Raw genomic sequence first — 24,363 nt, forward strand, 5'->3', positions numbered from 1 at the left:
TGAAACAAAGTCATCAGGTTGTACTGGAGTGTCCCCATTACAGGTCATGGGACATACGTGCTGTTGAGTATCTCTGGATGAGGGAGGAGGGCAGCATAGCTACAACAGGCACAAAACAGCTGCCACCACGCCGAGCTCGCCCGCAGAGCATCCCTGCCTGGGCTCCCCACCCCGTGCTCTGCAGCACCAGCACCGCACGGGCACTCGGGGGGCTCTGCCTGGCCGTGGGGCCTGGCTCCTGCCCCTTTGAATTCACAGGGGAGTTGTGAGAAGGCTTTGAGGGATTATTCGCATTTTAGTCAGTTCATTGCCATTCTTCCTGCTAAACGAGTGATAGTGGATCCAGGTGTATCTGGCTTCATAGTGGTGGGGCATGGAGCGGCAGGCAAGGAGAGCTAGGGGGTCCACGTTACGCAGAGTGCCAGGCTCCGGGGCTGGAGCTTCCTTCCAGCAGCAGAAGAAGAATGAGAGCTCTTGGAATTTGTTGGAGAAAGTCAGGAGACAGAAGGGTGGCTGTGAATATGCAGCAGTCAGATGGGCGGTGTTGAAAAGCGATGGTAGGCAGGTGTGAGCTCCTCACATGAAAGGTGCGGCAGAAGTACAGCACGCTGTTCGGAGCGCTTTGGTGATGCCTGTCCCATCGTTTGATAGGATGTAGGTGAGGATCCGTCATCGAGCCAGTCCCTCCTTAGGGTCCCTGGGGCTCACATCTTTCGTTGGACCTGTAACCCCCTTGACCAACGCAGGCTTGCTTTGGCTTTTCACACTGCCCGGCTCTCTCGGGAGCCTCCGGGCATCGACAAGTGGGTGGGCACGGGGGTGACGTGCTAAAGGGTGGATTGCCTCATCCCGGTGGAAAGCAACCGGTCTGTATGGCTTTTGGATGCAAAGTAAGGGGTCTCATCAGCAACATCTTCATAACCACCCTTGGCATTCTCCAGCGCGTGGGCAGGGCTGGGTAATCCAGAGGCACTTTGCCATTTGCTTTTGGTTTTGTTGGAATTATATTTAAGCAGCTGGTCTGCCAAGAGCCACAGTAAAGTAACGGTGGCTGCTCACCACCTGTGACAGCCGCTCTCAGGCACTCCTAAAATTTAATGTGTGTGAGAATAAATTCCAGCCTCTCTCTTGAGACAGGAGCCCAGAAATAAACTCAAGGCAGCATCACGGGTCAGGGCTCCGTTTTCAGCTGGAAGACAGCAGAGAGCTACAGGAGACAACTTGTACTCCTGCCTGCACCTCCTCCAGACCCCATCCCCTCCCTGGTCATCTTTTGTCATCGGATGCTCTTATGTACTGTTCCCTGTTCAGGGCTTGAGATGGGGAATAAAGGGAGTGAATTATTAAACTTTCTTAAGCAGAAAAAATGATGTAAGGTAGAGCGGGACTGCAGCTCCTCGTTCCCTGTTTGTCAATGCTCCTCTCGGGATACCTTGGGATGTGAAAGGCCTTTCAGGTTGGTCTCTGTGCTGTATCTGCAGTGGATCAGCCTGACCCCGGTCCTGTATTTCTGGCAACATACATAATTTCTCCGTATATTTAAGTGGATTTATTTTCTAATTTTTTTTTCCTGTGAGATACAAAGCCTTACCCTTACTGAAATAATACTGTATTAGAGGCTTTTCCATGTAGCTTAGCAAAGGAAATAATCATCATTAATGTTGCTCCATTCTGTCCCCAGACCAACAGGAATTCCTGGAAGCAATGAGCCGTACAACCTGGGAATGGTGACAACCCACGGGCTAGAGACTTCCCACGCAGATACGTTTAGCAATATTTCAAGGGAAGGGACTTTAATGGTGAGGGAGGTAAGTTGTAAAACAAATATTTCCATGGAGCATCTTCAGGAGGTTTTGCCCATGTAAGCACAAAAACTAACAGTGCTGTGTGTCCGGAACACAAAATGACTGAGTAAATTGTGCTCGTTAGCGCTCTCGTTAATACAATTTACACTCGGAGCAAATGTGACAAGTGCAAATGTTTCTCAGAACTACAAACAGCAGTGAATAGTAATGCCAGGGCACGGCAGGGAGGATGCTGATACAAATGACTCTACCATAATCCCACAGTAGCTCCAGGCGACAGAAGTTATCTTCAATTTACGGCATTTAGTTAATACACTTGGAACCTGGCCCAAAGTTTCCCCTCTTCTTCCCGACCTTTTCCACCGTGTCACTGTCAGAGGCGTGAGGTGTTTGTAGAGCATTTGGAGGCTTTTAGCAGGTCCTGTGCTCACCCAGCGAGCCGGCTGCGGGGACACGGGGCATCCCCCGCGGATGCGAGCCCCCATCCCGCACTCCAGCGCTGCAGAGGTAAGGCTGCGGTGGGAGCAGTCCTGGGTGAGGCAGAGCAGGCACGTTCAGTTGGCTGTGGAACATCTGCCCCATGTTTCTCGGTTTCCCGGTTGCTGGAATGGGCTGGTGATGCTGCTGGAGGCGCAGGCGGGTAGCAGGTCTCCTGGTTAGGTGCAGGGGGCTCTGGCAGGGCAGTTAGTAAAATAGGGGAGTCACTCTCCTGGCAGCATGTAAAGGCAGTGGATGGGAGAGGAGGAGGAGGGAGGGGAGTTTGGAGTGAGCAGTCGTAAAGGAGGGATGTTCAGGTCAAACGCAAACTAGACTTGAGCAGCATGGTAAGTCTTAATTCTGTTCATGTAAAATGTTCACATATGAAGGGGAAAAAAATGAACGCAACTTTGAGAGAGAAGGAGTAGTTAGCAAAAGAAGTTGCAGCACATTTGCTGCCTTTCTCCACGAGTTTTGGAGGTGGGCAGCAACACACAGCTCACCTCACCCCTCACTGGCGTGGAGCTGATTGCAGCCGGGACCCCCGCAGCCTGGGCAGCCCTCTGAGCATCCTTGTAGCAGGGAGGCTGATGTGGTTGACTGGGAAAACGAGTCGCTGCTGTAACAGGCAGCCGTTTCTGAAAGCAGCTTGGTGTTAAGCAGCACTACTGTAGAACACGTGTTGTGCCAGCAAGGCCGTATGAGAAAGCCAGAAGGGTTCAAAAGCCACGGGCAAGACAAGCAGCTGGGAGGTGCCTTCGGGAGGAGGGAGCACGATAAGAAACCCCCAGTGCAGCCTTGTGCTGGGTGCTCGCTGTCTGCTCCCCACCACCGCTGTGGCCATCAGGGGACAGTCCCACTGAGGTCAGCGGGCTTTGGCAAAGGGCTTTTTGCTCTTTGGCGGGATGGCAAGGTGGTTGAGGGTGATGGTAGTGAGCAGTCAAAAGGTAGATCTTGTCAGGACTGGTCAGAGACTTTGGTGAGCCTGTTCAGAGGGAGTTTTCCACTAATGGGCAAGTCTCTGTGACAGCCTCATCGATGTGCTCCAGGTAGGTGAGATTCATCGAAATGGCAAAAATCTCAAAATGGTAAGTGGGGAAGGGAGAAGCTTCCCAGCACTTGCCTTGCACGAGGTGGGGATGGGGTGGAAGGGAGCCCCCGGGAAGCCCCGGGAACCTTGTGCACAGAGCGAGATGCCAGTTGTGCTGCCAATGTCCTGCCGATGCTGCCGCTGTTCACTGCTGGTTTGGGTTACAGAAACATGCAATGGGGCTGTGTTGGCATTTGCAGTCAGGCTACTCACTGGCGTAGCTGTGCAAAGCTGTTCAGGCTAACGCTGATCAAGGAGTCAGATTCTGCCATCGCTGGTGGCCAGTAGTCATGTGGGAAGAGAGCTGGCCATGGGGTTTGCACCCATGGTGGCAAGAGCGGAATCTGTCCTACGTTCCTTGTCTCAAAACAACAGTGATCAGGCTTCTCTCGCTGTAATGTGGCTAATTACTCTGCATTGACTTTGTGATTAATCCTGTCTTTATTTCTCCTGGGGTGGGGGGATGGTTTGCTGCTTGCCCGATTGCATGGGGATGGAAAGAGAGAGGGTCCTTCTCCTGTGCTTGCTCTGGGAACTGGGGGACTAGCAACGACTTGGTTTTGTTTGGATTTTTTTTCTCTTCTTTTTCTCTTCCCCCCCCCCCCCCCCCCCCCCCCCTTCTCTTTCTTCCTCATGCCTTGTGTCTCTGCAGACCTCTGGTGAAAAAAAGCGTTCTGGCCACACAGCCAGCAATGGCTTTGCAGGTCACATCAATCTGCCTGACCTGGTGCAGCAAAGCCACTCGCCTGCAGGCACGCCGACCGAGGCCCTGGGGCGAGTCTCCACGCATGCGCAGGACATGGACTCGGTGCCTGAAGTAGGTGGTGGGGGGCTCCTCTTTTCTCCTTTGCATCGCTTTAAACAAGTATTAACATCTCTGCCCCGTGAAGGGGGTTTTCCTGCTTTCCTCCCTGGCTTTCTTGTCTCTGTCTCTGTTTCTGGTCCTCGTGGATGAGTGTAGTGGAGATGCAAGGGAATCTGGTGGCTTATTGTTGTATGGGTCTATATTAGGTCTCCTGTCATGCCCACCAGCTGGAATTTCGGTGGCGATGGCTTGAACGCTGCTAAATGATGTGAAAGCCCCATCTTTTTTTCGTACTTGGAAATACAAGGCAGTTATGAGAGCCAGCGATGCCATTGATTTCAGCCGGGCCCAACTTCCACCTGTGCAATCCCTGATACTTGATGTGACTCAGAAGGTTAGCAAGAAACAAAGCCAACAGAACTCTGGATGGTTCTTCAGACTAGAAAAAAATCTGCACATCTTTAAAATTGTGTGTTTCCTGTCATGGCAAAGTATTCCCTCCTGGTAGCGGTTTTACAGGGACATGATAGAACATTAACATTGTATAAGGTGTAAAAAGTCTTAGAAATAAGACAATTGTTGTGTCCTGCTTACCATCACCAGCTATGGGAACCAGGCACGGTTCTCTGTTTCCCCACGAGAAGTCAAGCCATTTGGTGCTAAACAAACTATTTAATTTAGTTTTTTCTTGTCATTTTGTTGGTTATACATCAAAACTTCTGTCATCATATTCTCTCTCATAGAAAGGGTATACTCATTTTATGGTGTACTTTTACTACCAGTATAAAACCAGAAATTGCTTGGAATTGGGCATTGATAAAATGTAAGAACAGATGGTGCGTGACTTGACCTCAAGGTTTTACCCATTTCCTCGTTGCCTTTAAAAGCGGCGATGAGCGAGTTGATCCTCGAAGTGACACCTTCCACGGTCATCCTGGGACTGCTTAAATGCAGGCAAGGGTTGGCTTTAAATATATGCATTTTTAGAATACCAACCAAGAAGATCTTTTCCATTTCTAAAACTGCATTTTTAGGGCTGAGCCGGGAGTGGGTGTAAGTGGAAACTTGGGGATTTAGTTCGCAGGCTTCCAGGTGACTCATGGTGCTGCGAGCAAAAGGAAGAGAGCAAGCACAACCTCACCCTGCAGCTTGATGCTGTCTGTAAGCCACCGTGGAGGTTTATAGGCAGTTGAACAGGACCTGAGGGAAGATGAGGCCTTAGTACTTAAATAACAGACTTGGAAGTTATTAAAATGCCAGCTTCTTAGGAGAATAGCTAAATCTGAGCAAAGAAAAGAACTGCTCGGTGCATTGGGATGAGGGGTCTCTTTGTAATTCATTTGTCGGCAAGCGCCTGGCTCACAGCTGGAAAGCATCCCTGTAAATGCTAAAATTTTTCACTTTCTTGAATTGTTGGTGTTTTATGGAAAAGACATCCAGCACAGGGAAAAAAATGTGTTGTTTCTTGGGTATGAAAGAAGCACAAAGTAGCAAGTGTATCTGACATGCGCACACAAATACGGCCATACTGTGTATGTAAACGGGTGTCTGTTCCTGCAGCCGTCCCTGCAGCCGTCCCTGCCGCAGGCTGTTAACTCCTTCCATGGGTCTCGGTTACCATGTACTTTTTGGAAATCCATCCCGTTTCTATGGAAACCGGTGGGCTGTCAGGGGAATAGAGACAGGAGGGAGGCGGGATGTGCAGCCTGGTTTTGGCAGGCGCAGGGCATGGATGCCTGCTCACCCATGGATGCCAGCTCCAGATTGCTTGGAAAGTCCCAAGCCACAAGGGTGCTCCCACAACCGATGGGTTTTTTTGCCCCTAAATCTTTTTGTGGCCCGCTGGAGGACAGGTCCGAGCCCAGCCCTGTTTGGGTACGGATGTGCCGGGGTGGTGGCATTCCCTATGGCACACCTTCCCGGGGCACTTGTCAGCACCGGGGCTGCGGCAGTGATGTGCATGGGGAGCAGCCTGGGCTCTGGTGGCTCGGTGACATGGAAGCTGAGGAAGATTTATTTCAGGGAAGGAAGATGTCCTGAGGAAGAAAAACGTAAGCAGTGCTGCTGCTGCAGCGTGACTTGGGGTTTGCTGCTGTTACAGCTCTTAACGGAGCTCATACATAGAGCACAGCCTGGGTGAATACTGGAGCAGGAAAAATAAGCTTCTTGACAAGTGGGGAAAATCACATCACTTCAGCTCTCAAGGCAAGGATTTCCTTTTGCCTGGGAGAAGGTCTTAACCTCATTTTCTGCCTTAACAAAGCAATGGCTTTAAAAAGAAAGCAACGCGATGTTGCGGTTTGTTCCTCCCCAAATGCCCTTGGCAAAGTGTTGGCCCTGATGTTCCCTGCGAATACCTTCAGGTTAAGTTTTGGCACCTTAGAAGTGGCCCTGTCTGCAGTCCCACCTGAGATGCTGCAGACAATTTAAAACACTTCACTGAAATGGCAAGCAACTGTACGTGTTAGCCCCGTGAGGTGTGCTGAAGACCAGACCGGGGGGTGCAGGGGATGCAGCGATGTCAGGGATGCCCTCTGATGAGCCTGAGTATCCGAGGCATCTTCAGGCACCCCCTGTTCAAATGCTCTCCCTAAAGCACTGCACAGCTCACCCCGAGCCTTCCCCACCTCCACCACTTAAAGATCCTCCCAAAACTGGAGCAGCCAGACGTAGTCGAGCGTTGCTGGGTCCTGTCTCAGCAGTAGGTGTGAAGATCAGCGATAACAGCCTAGCAGAATGAAAAACAGGTGTTTTCCTTTTCCTAGAGAGCTGACTTTTCCTACTTTCCCAGGGGCACCGATATTTTGGGCTTAGCCCAACAAACTCCTAGATAACAGGCAGTAAAAGCAGAGTGATATTACGGCTGCATGAGCTCTCCTGCTTTACAGGTCCTAAAACAGATTTCCACGACTTGTTCGAATAAAATCTTTGTTTGGACTGTGCTAGTTAGCGTCTGGCTTTGGCACAAGGAAAGCAACGGTCCCACCTTTCCCAGCTCCCTGAATTACTCTGGTGGGTCATGGGTGCCTGTCAGCTGCCTTCCTGGGGCTCCCAGCGTCCTGCCAACCTTGGCTGCACGGTGGGCCAGTGGGAAAAGCAAACCTTCGCCTGCCCGGCCCCCAGAGCGGGCTTTTTAAGGCAGGTGTGTTAGATGCAGACAAGTTGTTTTTTACCTGCACTGACTTTTGCCTCTGGCCCTGCGGCTTCTCCGCTAACCGGTCTCATGGCTGGGCTGTGCTTCTGCCTGCGAGGAGGGCAGAGCCGAGTCCTGCTCCTCTCGCTTTCTGTTGCTCGTGGACACTCACAAATCCAGTGTAATGTTTTTCCTGATTAGTTATGGGGAAGGAGGAGCAAATGTTCACAGAGGGCTCGGAAAGGGCACCGCAGGGGCAGGCACTGTGCCTGCGCAATTAGAAACTCTGACATGTACACACACGCACAAAATGATTGGTTTTTTCTGTGCTCTGAGCTCTCTTCGCCGTTTATTTTCCAGTATGGTATGGGAAGTAGCACCAAAGCCTCTTTTACCCCATTTGTGGACACCAGAGTGTATCAGACCTCACCTACTGATGAAGATGAAGATGAGGACGAAGAGTCATCTGCTACTGGTAGGAGACAATGTGGCAGGTTTAGGAGGGGAGGGCTTCATGGAAACCGGGTTGTGGAGCCTGGATAACCCCACTGAATGTCTTCCACGTTTCACTTGCCCTTGTCTGCACATTGCTCGTGTCAGCAGCCTTGTGCTTTCCAGTTTCCATCCAGCTTCTTCTCCCCACCAAGTGAAATGCCACCAGAAAGGTCAGGGAGAAAGCCTGGAGCAGCAGCAATCCACCCACCCACCTACCTGTGCAGCTGGGAGAAATGTTACTGGCAGAACCAGGTGGCAATCGCTCCAAAAAGCTGGCAGTTGCTCCAGAGTTGTTGAAAGTGGCTGGATGTAGGCAGGCTGCCCAGCGCAGTAGGCAGGGCTGGAGGCATCACCTGCTGGCAGCTTTGGCGTTGGTTCCAACCCACGAGAAAACCCTGATGATCCCTCTCCCAACTAGTAGCTTGTAACGTAGTGGTGCCTTCCCCCATCAGGAATTAAAGCAAGTATGGTCATCCTGTCCCCAAAAAGAAGTGACAGGAGAGTCAATCCATCACACCTCCCTGTTTTGTTGTGTTTCCTTGCAAGCCCTGTTCACCAGCGAGCTGCTCAGACAGGAGCAGGCCAAGCTGAACGAAGCCCGGAAGATCTCGGTGGTGAACGTTAACCCCACCAACATCCGTCCCCACAGTGACACCCCGGAGATACGGAAATACAAGAAGCGCTTCAACTCGGAGATACTCTGTGCCGCTTTATGGGGTGAGCCCTCGGCGTGCTCCCGGCAGAGCTCCCCGAGCCTGGGGCTGGTGAAACCGAGCCCCTGCCGCTGGCTGGCCCCTTCTCCATCCCGGGCAAAGGCAATGTCCTCGAGTCCCTGTGCTGTAAGGGTGACCCTTGGTGGGAAGATCCAGCCGACGCTGGGATCAGTCGCTCTCTGGGTGGCAGCAGAGGCAGCTCCGGGTGTCGTCCGCGGGCACAGCCGTGGCTCCTGGTGCCCATTGCGCTCTCCTCTTCAGGTGTGAATCTGCTGGTGGGCACGGAAAACGGCCTGATGCTGCTGGATCGAAGTGGGCAGGGGAAGGTCTACAACCTTATCAACAGACGGCGATTTCAACAGATGGACGTACTCGAGGGCCTTAATGTCCTCGTGACAATATCAGGTATGCCTCTCATGCTCGCACCCCATCAGTCACCTTCTCAGCCGTGTGCCTTGAGCAGTTCCAGCTCGGACAAAACCTGCACACTAGTGTCAGAGGGAAGCTCCCAGGGGAGCTGGAGGTGGTTTATTCCAGAATCAAAGGCATTAGACCTGCAAGAATGCCTCCAAGAGCAGTTTGCTCCCATCACCTGCTGGATCCACTTCATCTGCAACACTCCATGCTCCTTTAGCAGGGAAGGGGAGGTGCAGGGTCCCGGCAGATACCCCAGCAGGGCAGGTAGGCACAGCTTGAGGGGGCAGCGAGCTCTGCTTTTGGGTCTGTTCAGCTCTAGCCGGGGCAGCCGTGAACCTGGCCTCAGGGCTCCACCTCGAACTGTGGCTGTGCTTGGGGGGCCCCAAGCGTTATGAGGGCCACGGGCTTGTCACTGTCCCCAGGTCCAGCTGGGAGCTCTGTAACTCTCAAATCAGGGTGTTTTCTGGCAAAAAAGCAAAAACTCTGTAGTCAGTCTCCCAGGAGAGCACCCAGCGTCCTCCCTGCAGAGCAGCCCTGTGAAGCACACGGATGGCGGAGCTGGGGCAGAGCTTTCTCCTGCTGATGATACCCGCCCCGCGAAGCTCACAGAGGACAGCAAGAGAAATGCTTGTTGGGGAAACTGCTTGTTCTCATCCTTCTGTTTTCACGTTGTTCAACACCCCCCTGGGCTCGCTCTGCATTTGCTTGCAGATTCCTGCTCCCTCCATTCAGACAGAGCCCTTTAAAACCGCCGCGCCATTTACCTCGCCCTGCAGCTCCCCTGTGCTCTCGGGGGTACAGCTGTAGGAGTAAGGGGGTTAGTACAGCTGGAAGGTGGAGTGGGGGGAGCGCTCCCCAGAGAGCACTGGCCCCCAAGACAGTGCTGAGAAGAAGCCCTGGGAACTTGTGGAAAACCTGTGAGCAGACAGAGCCCCTGGTTTATGGTTTGGGTCCTCTCCCAGCGGGCTGGGTGCGAGCTGTGCCCTGTCCCTGCAGCAGGGGCTTCGCAGCACCAGGGAGGTTTGTAGCCAGGTCACAGCCGCCCGAGAGCAGGCGGGAGTGCAGAGCTTTGGCAGCCCCGCAGCCTCGCAGAGCCCAGCACCAGGCTTTGTGGCGAATAGCGGAGTCTGTTGCAGGCTGAGGAGCTCGTGTCTCAGCTCCAGGGTGGAATCAATGTTGCATGAAGGAGAGGGGAGGAAGGCAACCAGGTATTGCACGGGTGCGTAAGCTCTGAGTTGCAAGAGAGCTGGGGTCGTGGCCCTGCTGTGCCCAACTGTTCCTCCACGAACACTGATTTATAGGAAGAGGAGCATTTCCAGCCTGTGCGAAGAAAGAGCCCGGCTCTTCCAGTACCCACCTGCAATCTGGGGGACAGAGGTCTGGGCTCTGCTTTCCATACGCTTTTTCCCCAAGGGAAAAAAAACAGCACAACAGCTGAATTACTGTTTTCACCTTCATTGTGAAACGAACTTTAATTTTATCATCTTGTGGGTGAAAATAAGCACCGAAGTCTCAAAGATGTCCAGTGCGCACAGGCTCTGCTCTGACAGGGAGGTTTCCTTTGCCCACAGGAAAGAAGAACAAGCTGCGCGTGTACTATCTCTCCTGGCTGAGAAACAGGATTTTACACAACGACCCTGAAGTGGAGAAGAAGCAGGGCTGGATCACGGTCGGGGACCTGGAGGGATGCATCCACTACAAAGTTGGTGAGTGGCCTCTCTGAAAAAAAATGCCTGAAGAGGTGCATTTTTGTTCTGTAGTGGTAGATCTGACCTGACGATTTATTTTAAAAGTATGGGTAGACCATAACCACAAATAGATTTGGAATTCATCTCTGTGTGTCAGGCGGACACTTTACCAAACGAGAACCACCAGAGAGACAGCCTGAGAAGCTGTTCCCATAGATGAGTTGTTCAGTCTTGTTGGAAAGACAGTGAAGTTTTTTAAAAATAGTTTTATTTTCATTTTAGTGAAATACGAAAGGATCAAGTTCTTGGTGATTGCCTTAAAGAACGCTGTAGAGATCTACGCTTGGGCTCCTAAACCATATCACAAGTTTATGGCATTTAAGGTATGCTTATCTTTTAACCGAGATACACTCAGTAATTGTAAATACACAAGATTTCTGTGCTACGTGGCGCTGAAAAGCTGCTTGCTTACGTAGTTGAGCTCCTCAGGGTGCCTGGCAGGCGTGAGAGATGGGATACGTTCCGTCTGGAGGGACGGGGTACGTTCTGCTTGTGGCTAACACTTAGACATTAATATTAGTTTGTGCTGGCAGGCTTTACTTGGTAAGTTTGCAGAAAGCTGACCAAATGCCCATGAATAAAATTGAGTTGGGGTTTTTGATGGTGGTTTGGGTGTTTGTTTGGTTTTTTTAAAGCTCTGACTAATTTTTCACGTACAGTATGAAAACAGGTTGGCATTATTTTCCGTTTTTACTTTGCAAGTTACTCTCCCCTTCTGCAATGTGGATTCTGTTTCAAGACAGAAAGTCTGAGAGAATGACCCACTCTTTCTCTCTTTTGCTTTCCCTTTGTATCTACCTCAGTTTCCTTCAGTGAGAACTTTCTCCTCCGTAACCTGCCAACGGGTATTTTGTACTTAGTCCTTTAAAGCACTTTTCATCCTAAGCTCTGTGCAGAGACAAGTCACAAGGGGCAATGCCTTCTGGAGACGTTCATGCTGAGTAATCTCATTTTGCATCCTTCCAGCACAAATGGGCTTATTCAGTACTAGGTCACATTTGCTTTTCCTGAACAAAAGCCAGAATAAATGGTCTCAGTGACATGGAGAGCTCAGCAGCACTCAAATGGCCTGGGATCCAGCTCTGGTGAGGATGCTGGTTAGTGCTGCTGGTGCTGCTTCTCCAGTCTGGGGGGGGGGGGTCTGGGCATCCTTTCCTCGCCTCGTAGGCAGGGATCTGCTGGGAAAGTGGGAAATCCCACCCACTGATTTTCCCTGTCAGAGTCAGAGCGGTCCTTGCACAGAGAGCCAGGAGCCCTCTTCTCTCCCTGGGGGTGTTTCACCCTCCTGCAGGGTGCTGAAGCCATGGAGAGACACTCTGTCCTGGCTCGATCCGTGCCAGGGAGCTGGTTCCAGTCTGCCTCCAGCAGGTTAGATCAGACAGAGAAAAGTAGGTCTTTGCTAATCTGACTCGTTTCAGCTGCCCAGACCAGAGCAGTGGTCCCTGCCCAGAGGGGAGGTGGGTAGCTGCAGCTCTCTGCGGACTTCGCTCACTACCTGGGGCAGCGCCGGCGTGGGGGTCCCTGTGTGCTGGCTGTGTGCACGCTCATGGGAGATCCAGCTGTTGCCTTCCTTTGGAGACCAAATCCTCAGGCTGGCCTCGGGCTCCTGGGGGGGGAAAGAGCTGTGCGTGGCAAGGGTGAGCGCTTATCTGCTGGGATGGCTGGAGCGAGCGGGTAGTACCCTCTGAGGCATCTGACATAGGAACAGAGAGACAGGAATATAAATAACCGCGCATTTAGCGAGAAACACAGTCAAGCAAACACGATTTCAAAACCGTATCAGGCTGCTACGGGGATTTGTTGGTTTTCCATGAGACTCACTGAAGGGATTATAAAAGTCTTTTGCAGATCTCCAGCACAAGCCGTTGCTCGTGGATCTCACTGTAGAAGAGGGTCAGAGACTGAAGGTTATCTTTGGATCACACACTGGTTTCCATGTGATTGATGTAGATTCTGGGAACTCTTACGATATCTATATACCATCTCACGTGAGTACATGGGGGAGTGCTGCTGCATGACTAACGTAGGTCACCAGCGAGGTCTGGACAGGTTCTTGGTGGCTCAGAAATGGTGACCGGTCAGGTGATATCTTGCCATGGGTATGACATTCTCCAGTGCCGTCCTCATTGATACTCACTTAAAGAGGACTCGGAGGTATCACGTACTTCATGTTCGTTATTCGCACGGGCTGTTTGTGTCCTTGTGCCTGAGCAGTCAGGTTTAAGGTTGCCATGTCCCACAGAGAAGAGAATCTGTCATACGCTGCGTGGAGCAGTAATGGAGCTCTCTGCAGGGCTAGATACTGTGAAACCAGGTTCTTGGTTGTTGAACAACATAGACCCACCCAGAGGTGGATGCCCAGTGCACTGTCCCATTGCGTGGTGTCCCAGATGTGCTCACCAACACTTGATCCTGCTGAGGCAGCACAGTTTGCCCAGGTGAATGTCGCAGGGTAGCCCGAATCTCAGTAAGCCTGCTTCTCAAACCTCCCACCCCCCCTGACAGCAGGGACTCGCCACAGGACCTCTCTCAAGTCCATCAGCTGTTTCAAGAGAGAACCAGTGCTACAGAAAATACTGTAAATGAGGATTTTCTCGTTGGCTTATTTGAGCTCCATCCGTGCTGCTGGCCCAAGCAGCATGAGAAGCTGGTCTAGAAGAGACCGTGTCACTAATGAATGCAGGAACTGCTGAATCTGATCCGAGCAGCAGAGCCTCGCCTGCAAGAGCTGGCAAGAAGAGTAGGGAGAAACACTGGAGCAGTTTGGGATGGTTTTGTTGTCTCAGCCATGGAAGGGCAGACACAGGTGGAATGTCACTGTAGCTGCCCATGGAGCTAGGGACTGATTGTTAAAAAATGGGAATATTTCCTCCCTAGGGCTACCTGTAAAATTCTGGGTTTATTTGCCTTAATTTGATCAGGAGATGGATTCATCAAGTGAGCAGTTGCTTATTTGTGTTACAGCCAAGTGTCAGCCATCAGTCTTGGGGGCGTATATGTTGTGATCTCTCTATAATTGCTCAACCTGTTTATCCTTGACATATCAGACAGCTTTGATGGTAGGGTAAACATGACAGTTTATTCCCCTTCAAGCTTATCTGTGAAAGCCAATGCCTGTTTGGTGAATGAAGGGAGGGCTTTGTTCTCGGGTTGGTTTGGGGTTTTGTTTTTCTAAGGTTGTGCTCCCTTCCCCCTACCTCTTCCTCCATTCAATGTAATTCTGACTTTTAGGGTTTATTTTAACTGCAGATTCAGGGCAATATTACTCCTCACGCCATTGTCATCCTGCCTAAAACAGACGGGATGGAGATGCTTGTGTGCTATGAGGATGAAGGCGTATATGTGAACACCTACGGACGGATAACTAAAGATGTGGTGCTCCAGTGGGGAGAAATGCCTACTTCCGTGGGTAGGTCAACCCTTCCTCTTCACCTGCTTAGAATACAAGTGGCAAGAAAGATGAGGAGTCGAGAATGCTGAGATGGAGTCATTTGGGCTTTTGGTTATCAAAGGAGATTCCTCTCAGCCAGCTATGAGTTGCGGTTGACTATATTTCTGCACTTTGGTCCTCCATAATAAAAGCGAGTGAGTTCTTGAAAATTTGATCTCTGGTTTATCTCAAGTGTAGGATAATATAAGCTGTTGCCCTGGTAGGATACTGCGTTGAGCGGGAGAGGGGCTGGGTGCGGAGCTGGGAGCACCACTTGGGTTGCTCTCCTGGCTCTGTTGCTCAGCAGCTCCACGACCCCCAGAGGCACGCCACTGCCCAGCTCCTCACCCACAGAAATCGGAAGAAGTGATGCTTTTTCCGTTTAAATTACTCAGCAATTTCTGGATGAAAGGTGCTCCATAAAGGCTACTAACCCTGGGGGCACGGGCCAGGCGGAGCTCTGCCATTGATCTACATAGGCTTTGAGTAACAGCTGATGAGAGCTTTTCTGCCCGTTGCATAATATTTAGCTCAACGCGCATTGTAACACCTACCAAACACTTCTTTTGACAGCCTACATTCATTCCAATCAAATAATGGGCTGGGGAGAGAAAGCTATTGAAATCCGGTCAGTGGAGACGGGACATTTGGATGGAGTATTTATGCACAAGCGAGCTCAAAGGTTAAAGTTTCTATGTGAAAGAAATGATAAGGTAAGTTCACTCAAAGCTTGCATCCGTGCTTTAAGCTGCAAGCTACTTTTAGACTTTAAGTCTGGCTTATCTTGAGGTTAATAAGAATTAATCTGAAGGTTCTGTTTAATAAGCAGTGCCCAGAAGTCCACTGCCAATTAATTCTCTCCAGTGGATGCAGACCTTCAGCCTGCGGTGGGAAGATCTGCAAGATCTCTTCCACCTCTAGCTTTGGTCAGCGCTGACTTGGCTTGACTTTCTCCCAAGTCTTGCATCTGGACATTAACTATTGAGACTGCGAAGTAAACTCTGTAGAAGTTGAGAAATGCTAGTGGTAAGGATGTATGGAGTGACCTTGATTTGAGCTTTGGTGCAGAAATATTTTGATGCGGTTTTAGATGCATTTTGAAGCATCATGAACTCTTTTTGTCCTTGGAGCCCTATCTTTTTCGTGGGCAGTACTGTTAAATACTGCTCTGGAGGGTCACCAGCACTGCACGGGGGATGCGGCTGGCAGGTGGATGACCCCTGCCGCACGTGCTGCTGCTGGGCGAGGGGTGCAGGGAATGAGGGAAGCAGAAATGGCTGCAGGAAGAGGAATATCAGCATGGAAGAGACGGTTGAATGCTGAGGTCTGTTTCTGCTACGGCTATTTCCTCATCCACAAAGTTTCACCAAGACAAATCAGGACCACGCAGTGGGGAGTTCTTTAGTAATGAGCACGAGCGCAAAACGTGTGAAGAAACTGATTGCCCTGTCCACAAAGCAGGGTTTAATAACATGGGATAAATAAGGTTTGAGGCCATGACCAGTTTGTTGGAGAGCTGCTCGTTAGTCGAGCGTTGCCCTGTCTGTTGCATGGAGTTGGGATGAAGCTCTGCAGGGACAGTGTATCCTGCCCTTGCAATTGAGTGTACCATGGGAAGCTGCCCAAGAAGGTGAATTTTACTTGCCTAAATACCCCTAGTTTGCTTTTTTCCTAACTTTTGAGTCCTTGACTCTGCAGGTTTTATACTGTTGGGGTTTTTTTTAACAATTGTTTTTCTGGTTTGCTCATTTTTTTCCCCCTTTTCTAAGAAAACCGTAAAAAACCCACCTCGGTCTTTCTGAACTACTGAAACCAACTGATCACCGGTGGGTTTGAAATACTGAAACCAGATGTTTCTGGATAAATGGTTAATGATGAAAGTCATGTGAAGATTGAATAATTTTTGGTTTAAAAAGGACAGGGGCTTCAGATTGTCTCCTTCAATATTTGCAAATTATAACTTACTTTTTTTTTTTTAAGACTTCCATTGGGGTCAAATGCTGGTGGATCCTGGCAGAAGCACCAAAAACTGTATTCTTCGTAGAGAGTCCTGATACGATTCTGTGCTTTGAGCATATTGAAGGAGAAGTAGTTTAGTTTTATCAAGCTTTAATTTGCGGAACAGCTGAAGTGCCAGGACTAACTGTTCTGAAGAAAACCATTGCAAAGCGAGGCAGACGTTGACCCGAATGGTTAACATTTAGCAAGGTGCAAACCACTGCCAGCAGTCGCATTAATACTGCGTAATAAATGGCGCTGTGGCACTATAATGTGATAAACTTGCTACTTTCAAGGTGTCCCAAACCTCCCTCTCTTTGATAATGATGGAGAGGGAGGTGTTACTACTGTGTTTACCAATAAGCGGTTCGATTTGATGCGAGTCTGGCATGGGTTTGCTCCGGACCCTTAGCTCCACAGAAAACTGGGAACTGGGCAGCAGGTCTGTGTAAAATTCCTGCGGTCAGCTGCAGAAAAGGAGCCGGGAGGGAGGGTTGGGAACCATGGGGTGTGGGGCAGCTCCTGCTTGCCTCGCTCGCTGAGACAATTAACAAACTTTTTCTTGTACAAGTTATTAATAAGTGGGTTTTTTTGCTTTCGAACAGGTATTTTTTGCATCGGTGAGATCTGGAGGAAGCAGCCAAGTGTTTTTCATGACCCTCAACAGAAACTCCATGATGAACTGGTAACAGAGGAGCACTTGGCACTCACCGCCATGGCATTATTTCTAATTTAAAGGACATTTAAACATGTGGACTAACACTGTAGAGGCAGATGCGGAGCGCGCCGAGGATCACCGCTCCCCATGCTCCCCCGGCACCGACAGCCCCAGGGCCGGGGCTGCGGGCAGGGATGGACTTTCGCGCTTGGACCCCCCGAGGTCTCCTGATTACGCTGTGTTATAGTGGGTTATGAGTTTTCCTTTTTCCTTTTTTTTTTTTTTTTTTTTTTTTTTTCCAATTTTACTTTTTCTTTGTCCCCTACTTTGTAAGAACGGGGGAAAAAACAGTGTCAAGAAGTCTGTTTTTAATTCTGTCTGCCTGCTAGCATCAAATATATAGTATGTTGTAAAGTTACCAATTAAATCTGGTGAGAGACAGCACAATAAATGTACCTTTTATCTTTGTGATGAAGGCCATAACCATATAGCTGGGTAATTTTAGAAATCTTTTGCCTTCACCAACATTTACATGTTGCTTTTGGCAGCAACGGCTTAATGGATTTTTAAAGAAGAGAAAAAATAATAGGTTTTTTTCCCCTCTTTTGGGAAATGGATTTTAAATGGCTAAACTACTAGCCTTAGACTAATAAAAATCAGCTACCATTTTTGTCAAGTCTGTCAATCCATATTTCTATATGGATCTTCACATAATGGTGTGTCTTGATAGGGACAGAGGTGCCATTTGTTGTTGCTCCGGAGGTGCCCGCCTGCCCCGGGGCTTGGCCGCGGGCGCCGGGACGGGGGGATCGGAGGAGGAGAGGACGGCGGAGCGGTCGGAGGAGCCCCGCGCTCGCCCATGAGGCGGGATTTGCGGCCGCAGATGGCTCCCGGGATGCCGCGGGCGCCGGACCCCGATGCTGAAGCCGGCGCCAGCTGTGGGTGCTCGGTCCCCCCCCAAGCCCGGAGCCGGGCGCTGGCGTGTGGAGGCAGCCGGCGTGGGGGCAGGGACCATGAAACGAGCTGCCCGTCCCCCGCGTTGCTGGATTGGGCTTGTAAAGAGCTTAAAACAATATATATATGTGTGGTTTCTTCAGCCGAGGGTCTGAATCTCTACTTGTTTTCCGCCCCCTCCGCTCCCTAGGAATTACCCGACATACAGTGGAAGACAACATCTGTGCCGAACCGTGTGTGTGTGTTTAGTTCAGGTTGAATCGTGTCCTTATAAACTCTGCTCAGTTGATTTCCGTTTTCGGTGCGTATCTGGGGTTTTCTTTCTCAGTAGCTGCAAGCATGGCCGCCTGTGGTGTTGGGGTGTCGCATAACAAGGTCTGTGTTGCTGGTTTTAACCTACCTCGTTTCAGTTGGGGTTTGTTTTTTGGTTTGGTTTCTTTTTTTTTTTTTTTTTTTTCCGTTCCGCTGTCGATCACAGCGCTGTTACCTCCAGCGACATATAGAGAGCTTAACTGGCAATCTTGGTGTACTCAGTAACGATGGCTTTATTAAAAAATGATTAAATCAACAGGACTTGGTCCAACTTGAATCTTTATCAAGGGTAGAGGCGATGCGGGGGTGGCGGGGATGGGACGGGACGGGAAACCCTCTCCCGGAGCATCCCGTGGGCAGGGCTGCATGGCAGTGGTACCCACACGGGCAGGGCATCGCGGTTTGGTACCGGCAGGGATTGCCTGCGCTGGGACTCCCCGGCAGGATGCGGTGTCCGGAGGAGCACAGGCAAGAGGTGCTTTGTGGATGCTCTCTTCACCCACTGTGCACCCTCCGACTGAGCCGGTGCAGCCTGCCCAGTGCCTGGCTAAGCACCCTGCACAGTGTAGGGAGGGCTGTGAGACCACAATACTGGAACTAAAACCCCGTACAAGTCCGATCACAGGCACTGATTGCCACCAGCTCTTTATATTTTCACTGTGGTTAAAACATAAGTAAAATAAAGCCCAGAGCTTTTTATTATGTTGCAAACTGATAACTGGTTTGGGGTTTTTTTGTCCCCCTTGAAGTGACAGATACACAGCTTTGGACGATTATTTTTTTTTTTTATTGTGGGGTTTTGAGTACAGTGATGACGTAGAAGGGAATCGTTGTGTTTAAGCATAAGGTAGTTTGTGGATGTATTTTTTAAAATCTTAGAGTCATTTGAAACAAAAATAATGAGAAACCAATATTAACGCAGTCTTGTCTACAGAGTGTGTATATGGAAGTAGCATAGAGCAAACGCATTTCTGGTGCCAACCACAATAAAACACAAAGCTTCAACATTCAGCCATGCCTTTTATGTTTGGGTAAATAAAACCTGGGGTGTTAACCATTAGCAGGTCATGGGGGTAAGTGGTTTTTCAGGGCTCTGAGTCGCGATGCCCTTGGCCTGGAGGGTCTCGGGAAAGCAGCAGGTTTGGGCAGGATGAGCGCGGGGGGACGGGGTATGTCCCCTGCGATGTTGCCCAGCAGTGAGCAGTGGCTGAGGGATGTCTCCATGGACCATCACCACCTGAAAACTTCTGCTTTTCTACAAAATCCACCTGCGATTATTGTAAAGACATGCTTTCCCCTCCAAATATTCCTAGCTTTGATTTATTTGTCTTTTGTTGTGAGTAAAATATGCTTGTAGTTGATCTATGCTATCAGAAACTACTTAATTTTAGTGTTTAAAGAAATAAAACCTGGGGCTCCTTTTAAAGCCCTGTTTCTGGGAGTTTTTACCCAGGAAAGGAGATGTATTTGTTCAGCTGAGCAGTGCTGCAGGAGGAAGAAGAGAAATAATAATGTCTGTGCCTGCCGGAGTCATTTGAGCCTGTTGCAGATCCAGTTATTTACAGAGCTGCTGTGAAATACTGCAAGAACTTCAGGGACGAGTCGTACCCTCCATGGTAAATGAAAGAAAAGCCCTAAGAGCTGGCGTGAGGCTGTGCTCGGCCACTGGTTACCCCCCAGCACACTGCATGCACTGGGGAGGCGCTGGGTACCATTCCCAAGGTAAAGGATGCTCAGAGGTAAGGCCGTAGCAGCTACTCGTGGGCATTCAGTGTCTTCAAACCTATTTAGAATGGTTCTCAAACAGAATTTTTCTTGTTGTGAGATGGTTTTGGGGTTGATCACGTATTTTGGGACAGAAAGGGGATGTTCGAGACGACCCTGGCGCAGGTCCCAGAGCTGGGCTGGTTGCTGAAAATGGTTGAAGTTGTCGTGCTGCAATTCCTTGTCTCAACACGAGCCCACACGGGTCAGTTGCTGCTCACGCAACAATTTGCACGTTGATGCTACGTGACTGGGGCCAACGTGAACAGCGGGGACCGAATCTGCCTGTTCCTGAAGGTGCGGGGTAGACCTCCATACTATACTGTGCCTATGCCCAGGATGGCAGCACAGCTTCTCTAAGGAGATCCAGCAGAGATGCTCTCAGCAGTAAGGATGCAGTTCAAGGCATAGGATGCTTGTTGCAACCGCTGCACCCCTGCAGCATCTCTTTATTGCCCTGGGTACCGCTGCAGAGCTGCTGCTTCCCGTCTTGGCTGTCACTACCTACTGCAGAAGAGGTCTGTGGGTTTGCTTCCCAGTTTTTCTGTTTCGGGAGATACTGCACCACCCCGAGCTGGGGGAGTGGGAAGGGGCCCATTAACCTCCCCTGGTTGAATGCCACTAGTTTTTGCTGGAAGGGTATAAGGCAAACACACCCCTCTCTTTACAACAGTGCTGTAAATGCACCAAATTCTTCCTCTCAAAGAGGAAGCCTCAAAGAGGCTGTTTTGTCAGCCTGAAGCCCCCATCCCATGGGTGGCCCCAGCAATGCTGCCTGCCCTGGCTGCTGTGCACATAGCAAAAATGATCATTTGTTGTGTTCTTTTTGTGCCAGCCTCTGATGTGCTGCATCAGCCTGCTCTTACCTGGAAAGCCACAGCCTTACGGTCGGGATCTTCCATTTTTTTCCTTTTTGTTTTTGTTTTGGTTTATGTTTTCTTTTTTTTCCTTTGTTTTGTTTGTTTGTTTGTTTGTCTTTTAACATCAAAGCTCCTTCAGAATGACTCAGAGGCAGTCAAATGGGTGTGCAAATTACCCCAGCCACAGAGAAAGCCTCACTGTCCTGGAATCTTTACATTCCTTCTGCTGATGTGACAGCATGTTCAGTTGTTCAAAAGCAAAGCCCAGCCTTAAACTTCAACCCATTGCTTTGATCACATAGCATTAGATTTAGCAACACCACCAATAACAGCAGACACAATATATAGTAGGCAATAAGCATGGTAATTCTGCATAACAGTAACATACATAGTTCTTCTACTTCATTATTAAAATAAAGCATTAACAGCAATGCAAGCAGTTGTTTGCAAATAATGTAAATTATCTTTTCCAGCCTAAATGATTCTATGATGCCCTTCACAAAACATGAAAGATTCATGTCACAAGGTGCAGTCACCCAGGGCAAGGAGCTGGATACTCTTTGGGATTCTTGGCATTTGCCTATTGTGCACGCTTGGGCAAGGAGAAGATAACAGTTTGGAGCAGCTTCTTTCTGGGAGCCCTGAAAAAAAGCCACAAAACGCTACAGCACTGGCCAAAGTACTAACCGGGGCTGTGGTGTGTGCTGCTGTCCTGAAAATAGTGAAATATGTATTTCTGCAGCACTGCACCTGGGAACAGCAGTGATGCCCTCAGTCCGGGGTCACCTGGACCCACGGCAGCACTCAGCCACATGCGTGGAAACCCACATTTGTCACCTGCATGTTTCACCTCTGCATCACACCATGTTCCCTGAATAACTGTGGGATGAATCCATCTGGCTGAGCAGCTCCGTTTGCCCTGGCCAGGAAAGCCCTGTGAGTAGAAGGGGACAGCCTTTGTGCAAGGCAGCATCCGAGCTGACCCAACACTCTCATCACCTTCAAACATCTGGGGTTTTTTTCCAGGGTTTTGGTTTTTTTTTTCATTATTCTGAGGGGCCCTGAAGTTTTGTGCATCACTTTTTTTCCAGCATCTGTAGGAACTGGCTGGCAAGCTGAGCAGCTCTGCGGGCAGCAGCCTGCCAGGTAGTCATGTGGCTGCTGCAGCTGGGGCTCAGGCAGCTCGGGCTAGCACATGAGGCGTAAATGGGGTGCTGAGGGTCCCCTGCAGCTGCATGAAGCACATATGCTCTTGCACCCTCAGACACATCCAAACATCATCTGAACACCGCCAAGAGAAAGTACAAACAAGCCCCAGGGCTGGCAAACCTGGGTTCCCGGCAGTGAGGATGAGGATGGCAGGGCTGCACCTCCCCTTTGCCCCTGTGCTCTCTGTGCCCTTGGTCAAATCATTTACCTGCTGCCTGGTGGGGCTCACCAGCTGTGGGACGGGTTGGGATTGCTCCTGAGCTGCACTGCACTGGTACCCACACCCGGCGGTCTGTGGTCTCACAACCGGCTGTCAAACATGCGAGAGATTCGATGGACTGATCATTCATCCTGGTGGAGTCGAGCCCAGTGCTGTAGCATGTAGGAATGTTGCACTTCAGTTTTCCAAGCTAACAGTGAAGGTGTGATGCTCCGACAGTCCCTTTGGGAAGTGACTGCAGTGGGAGGCAGATACGCACACTGACCTTTCCCATCTGTTAGCCTTGGGACCTCGAGCTGGCCTCTGCTGACCAGCACGCTGCCTCCAAACCCCTGCTCAGAAAAACACAGGAGCTTGAATCTGGCGGTGTTGCTGGCAGCAAAATGTGTGCTTCCACTGCCCAGGGGCAAGGCTCTGGAGGAGCACACCACAGCCCAGCCGGCATCAGCTGGTGGCTGTACACCAGAGGTGAGGCGAGGCAGCATCCAGCCCGGCAGGGAGGGTAAGAAGGGCCAGGGAGGGATGGGAGAGCCCCAGGATAACTTGGTGTCTTTTGCCGGCGGACCTGGCCGAGGGAGGCTGGTGGCCATAGGGCTTCCAGCCTTTGGCATCCAAGGTTTCCATGGAAGTCTCTGGGCTGCTCCTGGGGAGGTGACTGATGCTCACCCATGCTGCCCCAGCCGCTCCGCACCCCCTCCCTGGGAAGCCGGATTAAGGGAGGGTTCTGCTCTGTAAGCAGCAGCGGGGGGGACAAGACAGGCCGCAAGCCCCAGAAAGGCCACCTTGCTCTCTTCTTCTGGTATGCAGGTGGCCTTTGCCCCTCAACTGCCTCCCAGCTGGGAAAAGCATCACCCTCCCTCGGCCAGGCAGCCGCAACAGCATGGGGACCCCGGGGGGGCCACTGGTCCTGGCCAGGAGTTTCACAGTGCCGGCAGGTTTCAGTTTGGGATGTGGGGTCAGGGGTTTTACTGTTTTCTGAGTCAAACTTGAGCAGCCTGTTAATTGTCTAATCCTGCCAGCCCCCAGCGTGGAGGCATTTAACCTCAGTGCAGAGAAACGGTGCTTGTAAATGCCTAGGTATCCACACAGCACAAGCAAACAAATGCCACGGGCAAAGACCTCCGCTGGAAGGACAAATATTGGGGCAGCCTCAGGGTCCTCCCCCTTGCAGCTACCCCAGCCTGAGAGGAGAATGCAGGTGTTTGGAATCAATGCCTGCATGAATGCAATGAACTCTTCTCCTCCAGTTAAAGTTTTACTTTACTGGAGGAGACCAGTGCAAAGATTAGTGGTCTTACACTCATCTCTTCTTTTTTTTTTTTTTTTTTTTTCCTTCCTCTTCCTCTGTAGAAAGTACATTTTGTGCCCATTTGAAGCCTGGCTGACTGAGAGCATCACTCAATGAGTCGCTGTAACTTGGCTTTCGGACCCACCAGGGGCTTTTCTGGAAGGTAATGGCATTAATCACCTTCTCGGCCGATTCAGATTCTGGCATGTCTGCGATGGATGCCACCATCTGCCCTGGCCCTGCATCTCCTCTTGCCAACGACATCAAAGACAGCAAAGCCCAAGCCTGAGCAAGACCAGCTCAGACCAGCTTTTGTAGATGTGCAAAGTTCATGGCTACGAGTGAGCCAAGCCAGGGCTGCAATATTTGGCAGCATCAGTAGGATTTGCTAGCACCGGCAATATTTGCTAGCATCAGCGATAGTTGACAGCACAGCAATCAGCTGGGGGTCTGGAAGGCTCAGCATTCGCGCCGTGTGGGCTTTGTAACAAAAATGTGTTATCATAATATTCTGGGTAATTTTGCTCTATCTTCACACACACCCCGACATCTCCTCTGAATGCCCAGGGTACATACATACAGGCGTGCACTAGGGTAATACATACAGATGTGTACTAGCGTTGCAGCTGCGTGTTGATGGGTCTTTGTGCGTGCGGGTATGTATGTGGGTATGTATAGAGAAACCTGTGTACATCTGTATTTATATATGTTTGGCTGTGTATGTTATATACACACATAAATATATTTAAAACAGGTGCCAAATGCTATCTAAATAAAACACTCTTAGTCATTTTCTAGCTTCTTTGCTACATATGCTGAGAAGGTTTCTTCTTGCTAATTCAGCAAGAGCTTTGTAACGTAGCACATAAACCCAGCACAGAAGCCAAGAAAGGTGTTGAACATCCCTAAATAGTCTGTAGCATGTTCCCAGGTCCCTGGCATGTCACATTGCAGACTGTTCAGCTGAGGGCCAGCCCCGAACCAGCC

General features: G+C 50.3%; 1 protein-coding gene across 10 annotated transcripts in view; it reads left to right on the plus strand.

The window, feature by feature from the left end:
• TNIK (TRAF2 and NCK interacting kinase) overlaps nucleotides 1-18,291 on the plus strand; it is a 163,144-nt gene extending 144,853 nt beyond the window's left edge. For 6 of the 10 annotated variants that reach the window (XM_055817361.1, XM_055817362.1, XM_055817367.1 and 3 more), the window contains 11 exons: nucleotides 1,682-1,808; nucleotides 4,025-4,189; nucleotides 7,671-7,785; nucleotides 8,352-8,522; nucleotides 8,780-8,923; nucleotides 10,507-10,641; nucleotides 10,906-11,006; nucleotides 12,522-12,671; nucleotides 13,933-14,092; nucleotides 14,687-14,826; nucleotides 16,717-18,291. In XM_055817361.1, the coding sequence (XP_055673336.1) occupies nucleotides 1,682-1,808; nucleotides 4,025-4,189; nucleotides 7,671-7,785; nucleotides 8,352-8,522; nucleotides 8,780-8,923; nucleotides 10,507-10,641; nucleotides 10,906-11,006; nucleotides 12,522-12,671; nucleotides 13,933-14,092; nucleotides 14,687-14,826; nucleotides 16,717-16,800 (1,492 nt within the window). In that variant the 3' untranslated portion in view covers nucleotides 16,801-18,291. The remainder of the gene's footprint in view (nucleotides 1-1,681; nucleotides 1,809-4,024; nucleotides 4,190-7,670; nucleotides 7,786-8,351; nucleotides 8,523-8,779; nucleotides 8,924-10,506; nucleotides 10,642-10,905; nucleotides 11,007-12,521; nucleotides 12,672-13,932; nucleotides 14,093-14,686; nucleotides 14,827-16,716) is intronic. The other 4 variants (XM_055817365.1, XM_055817366.1, XM_055817371.1 and 1 more) reach the window with 1 other exon arrangement.
• Nucleotides 18,292-24,363: the final 6,072 nt, after the last annotated feature.

Source organism: Falco peregrinus, chromosome 12 (assembly GCF_023634155.1).
Source record: "Falco peregrinus isolate bFalPer1 chromosome 12, bFalPer1.pri, whole genome shotgun sequence".
NCBI lineage: Eukaryota > Metazoa > Chordata > Aves > Falconiformes > Falconidae > Falco > Falco peregrinus.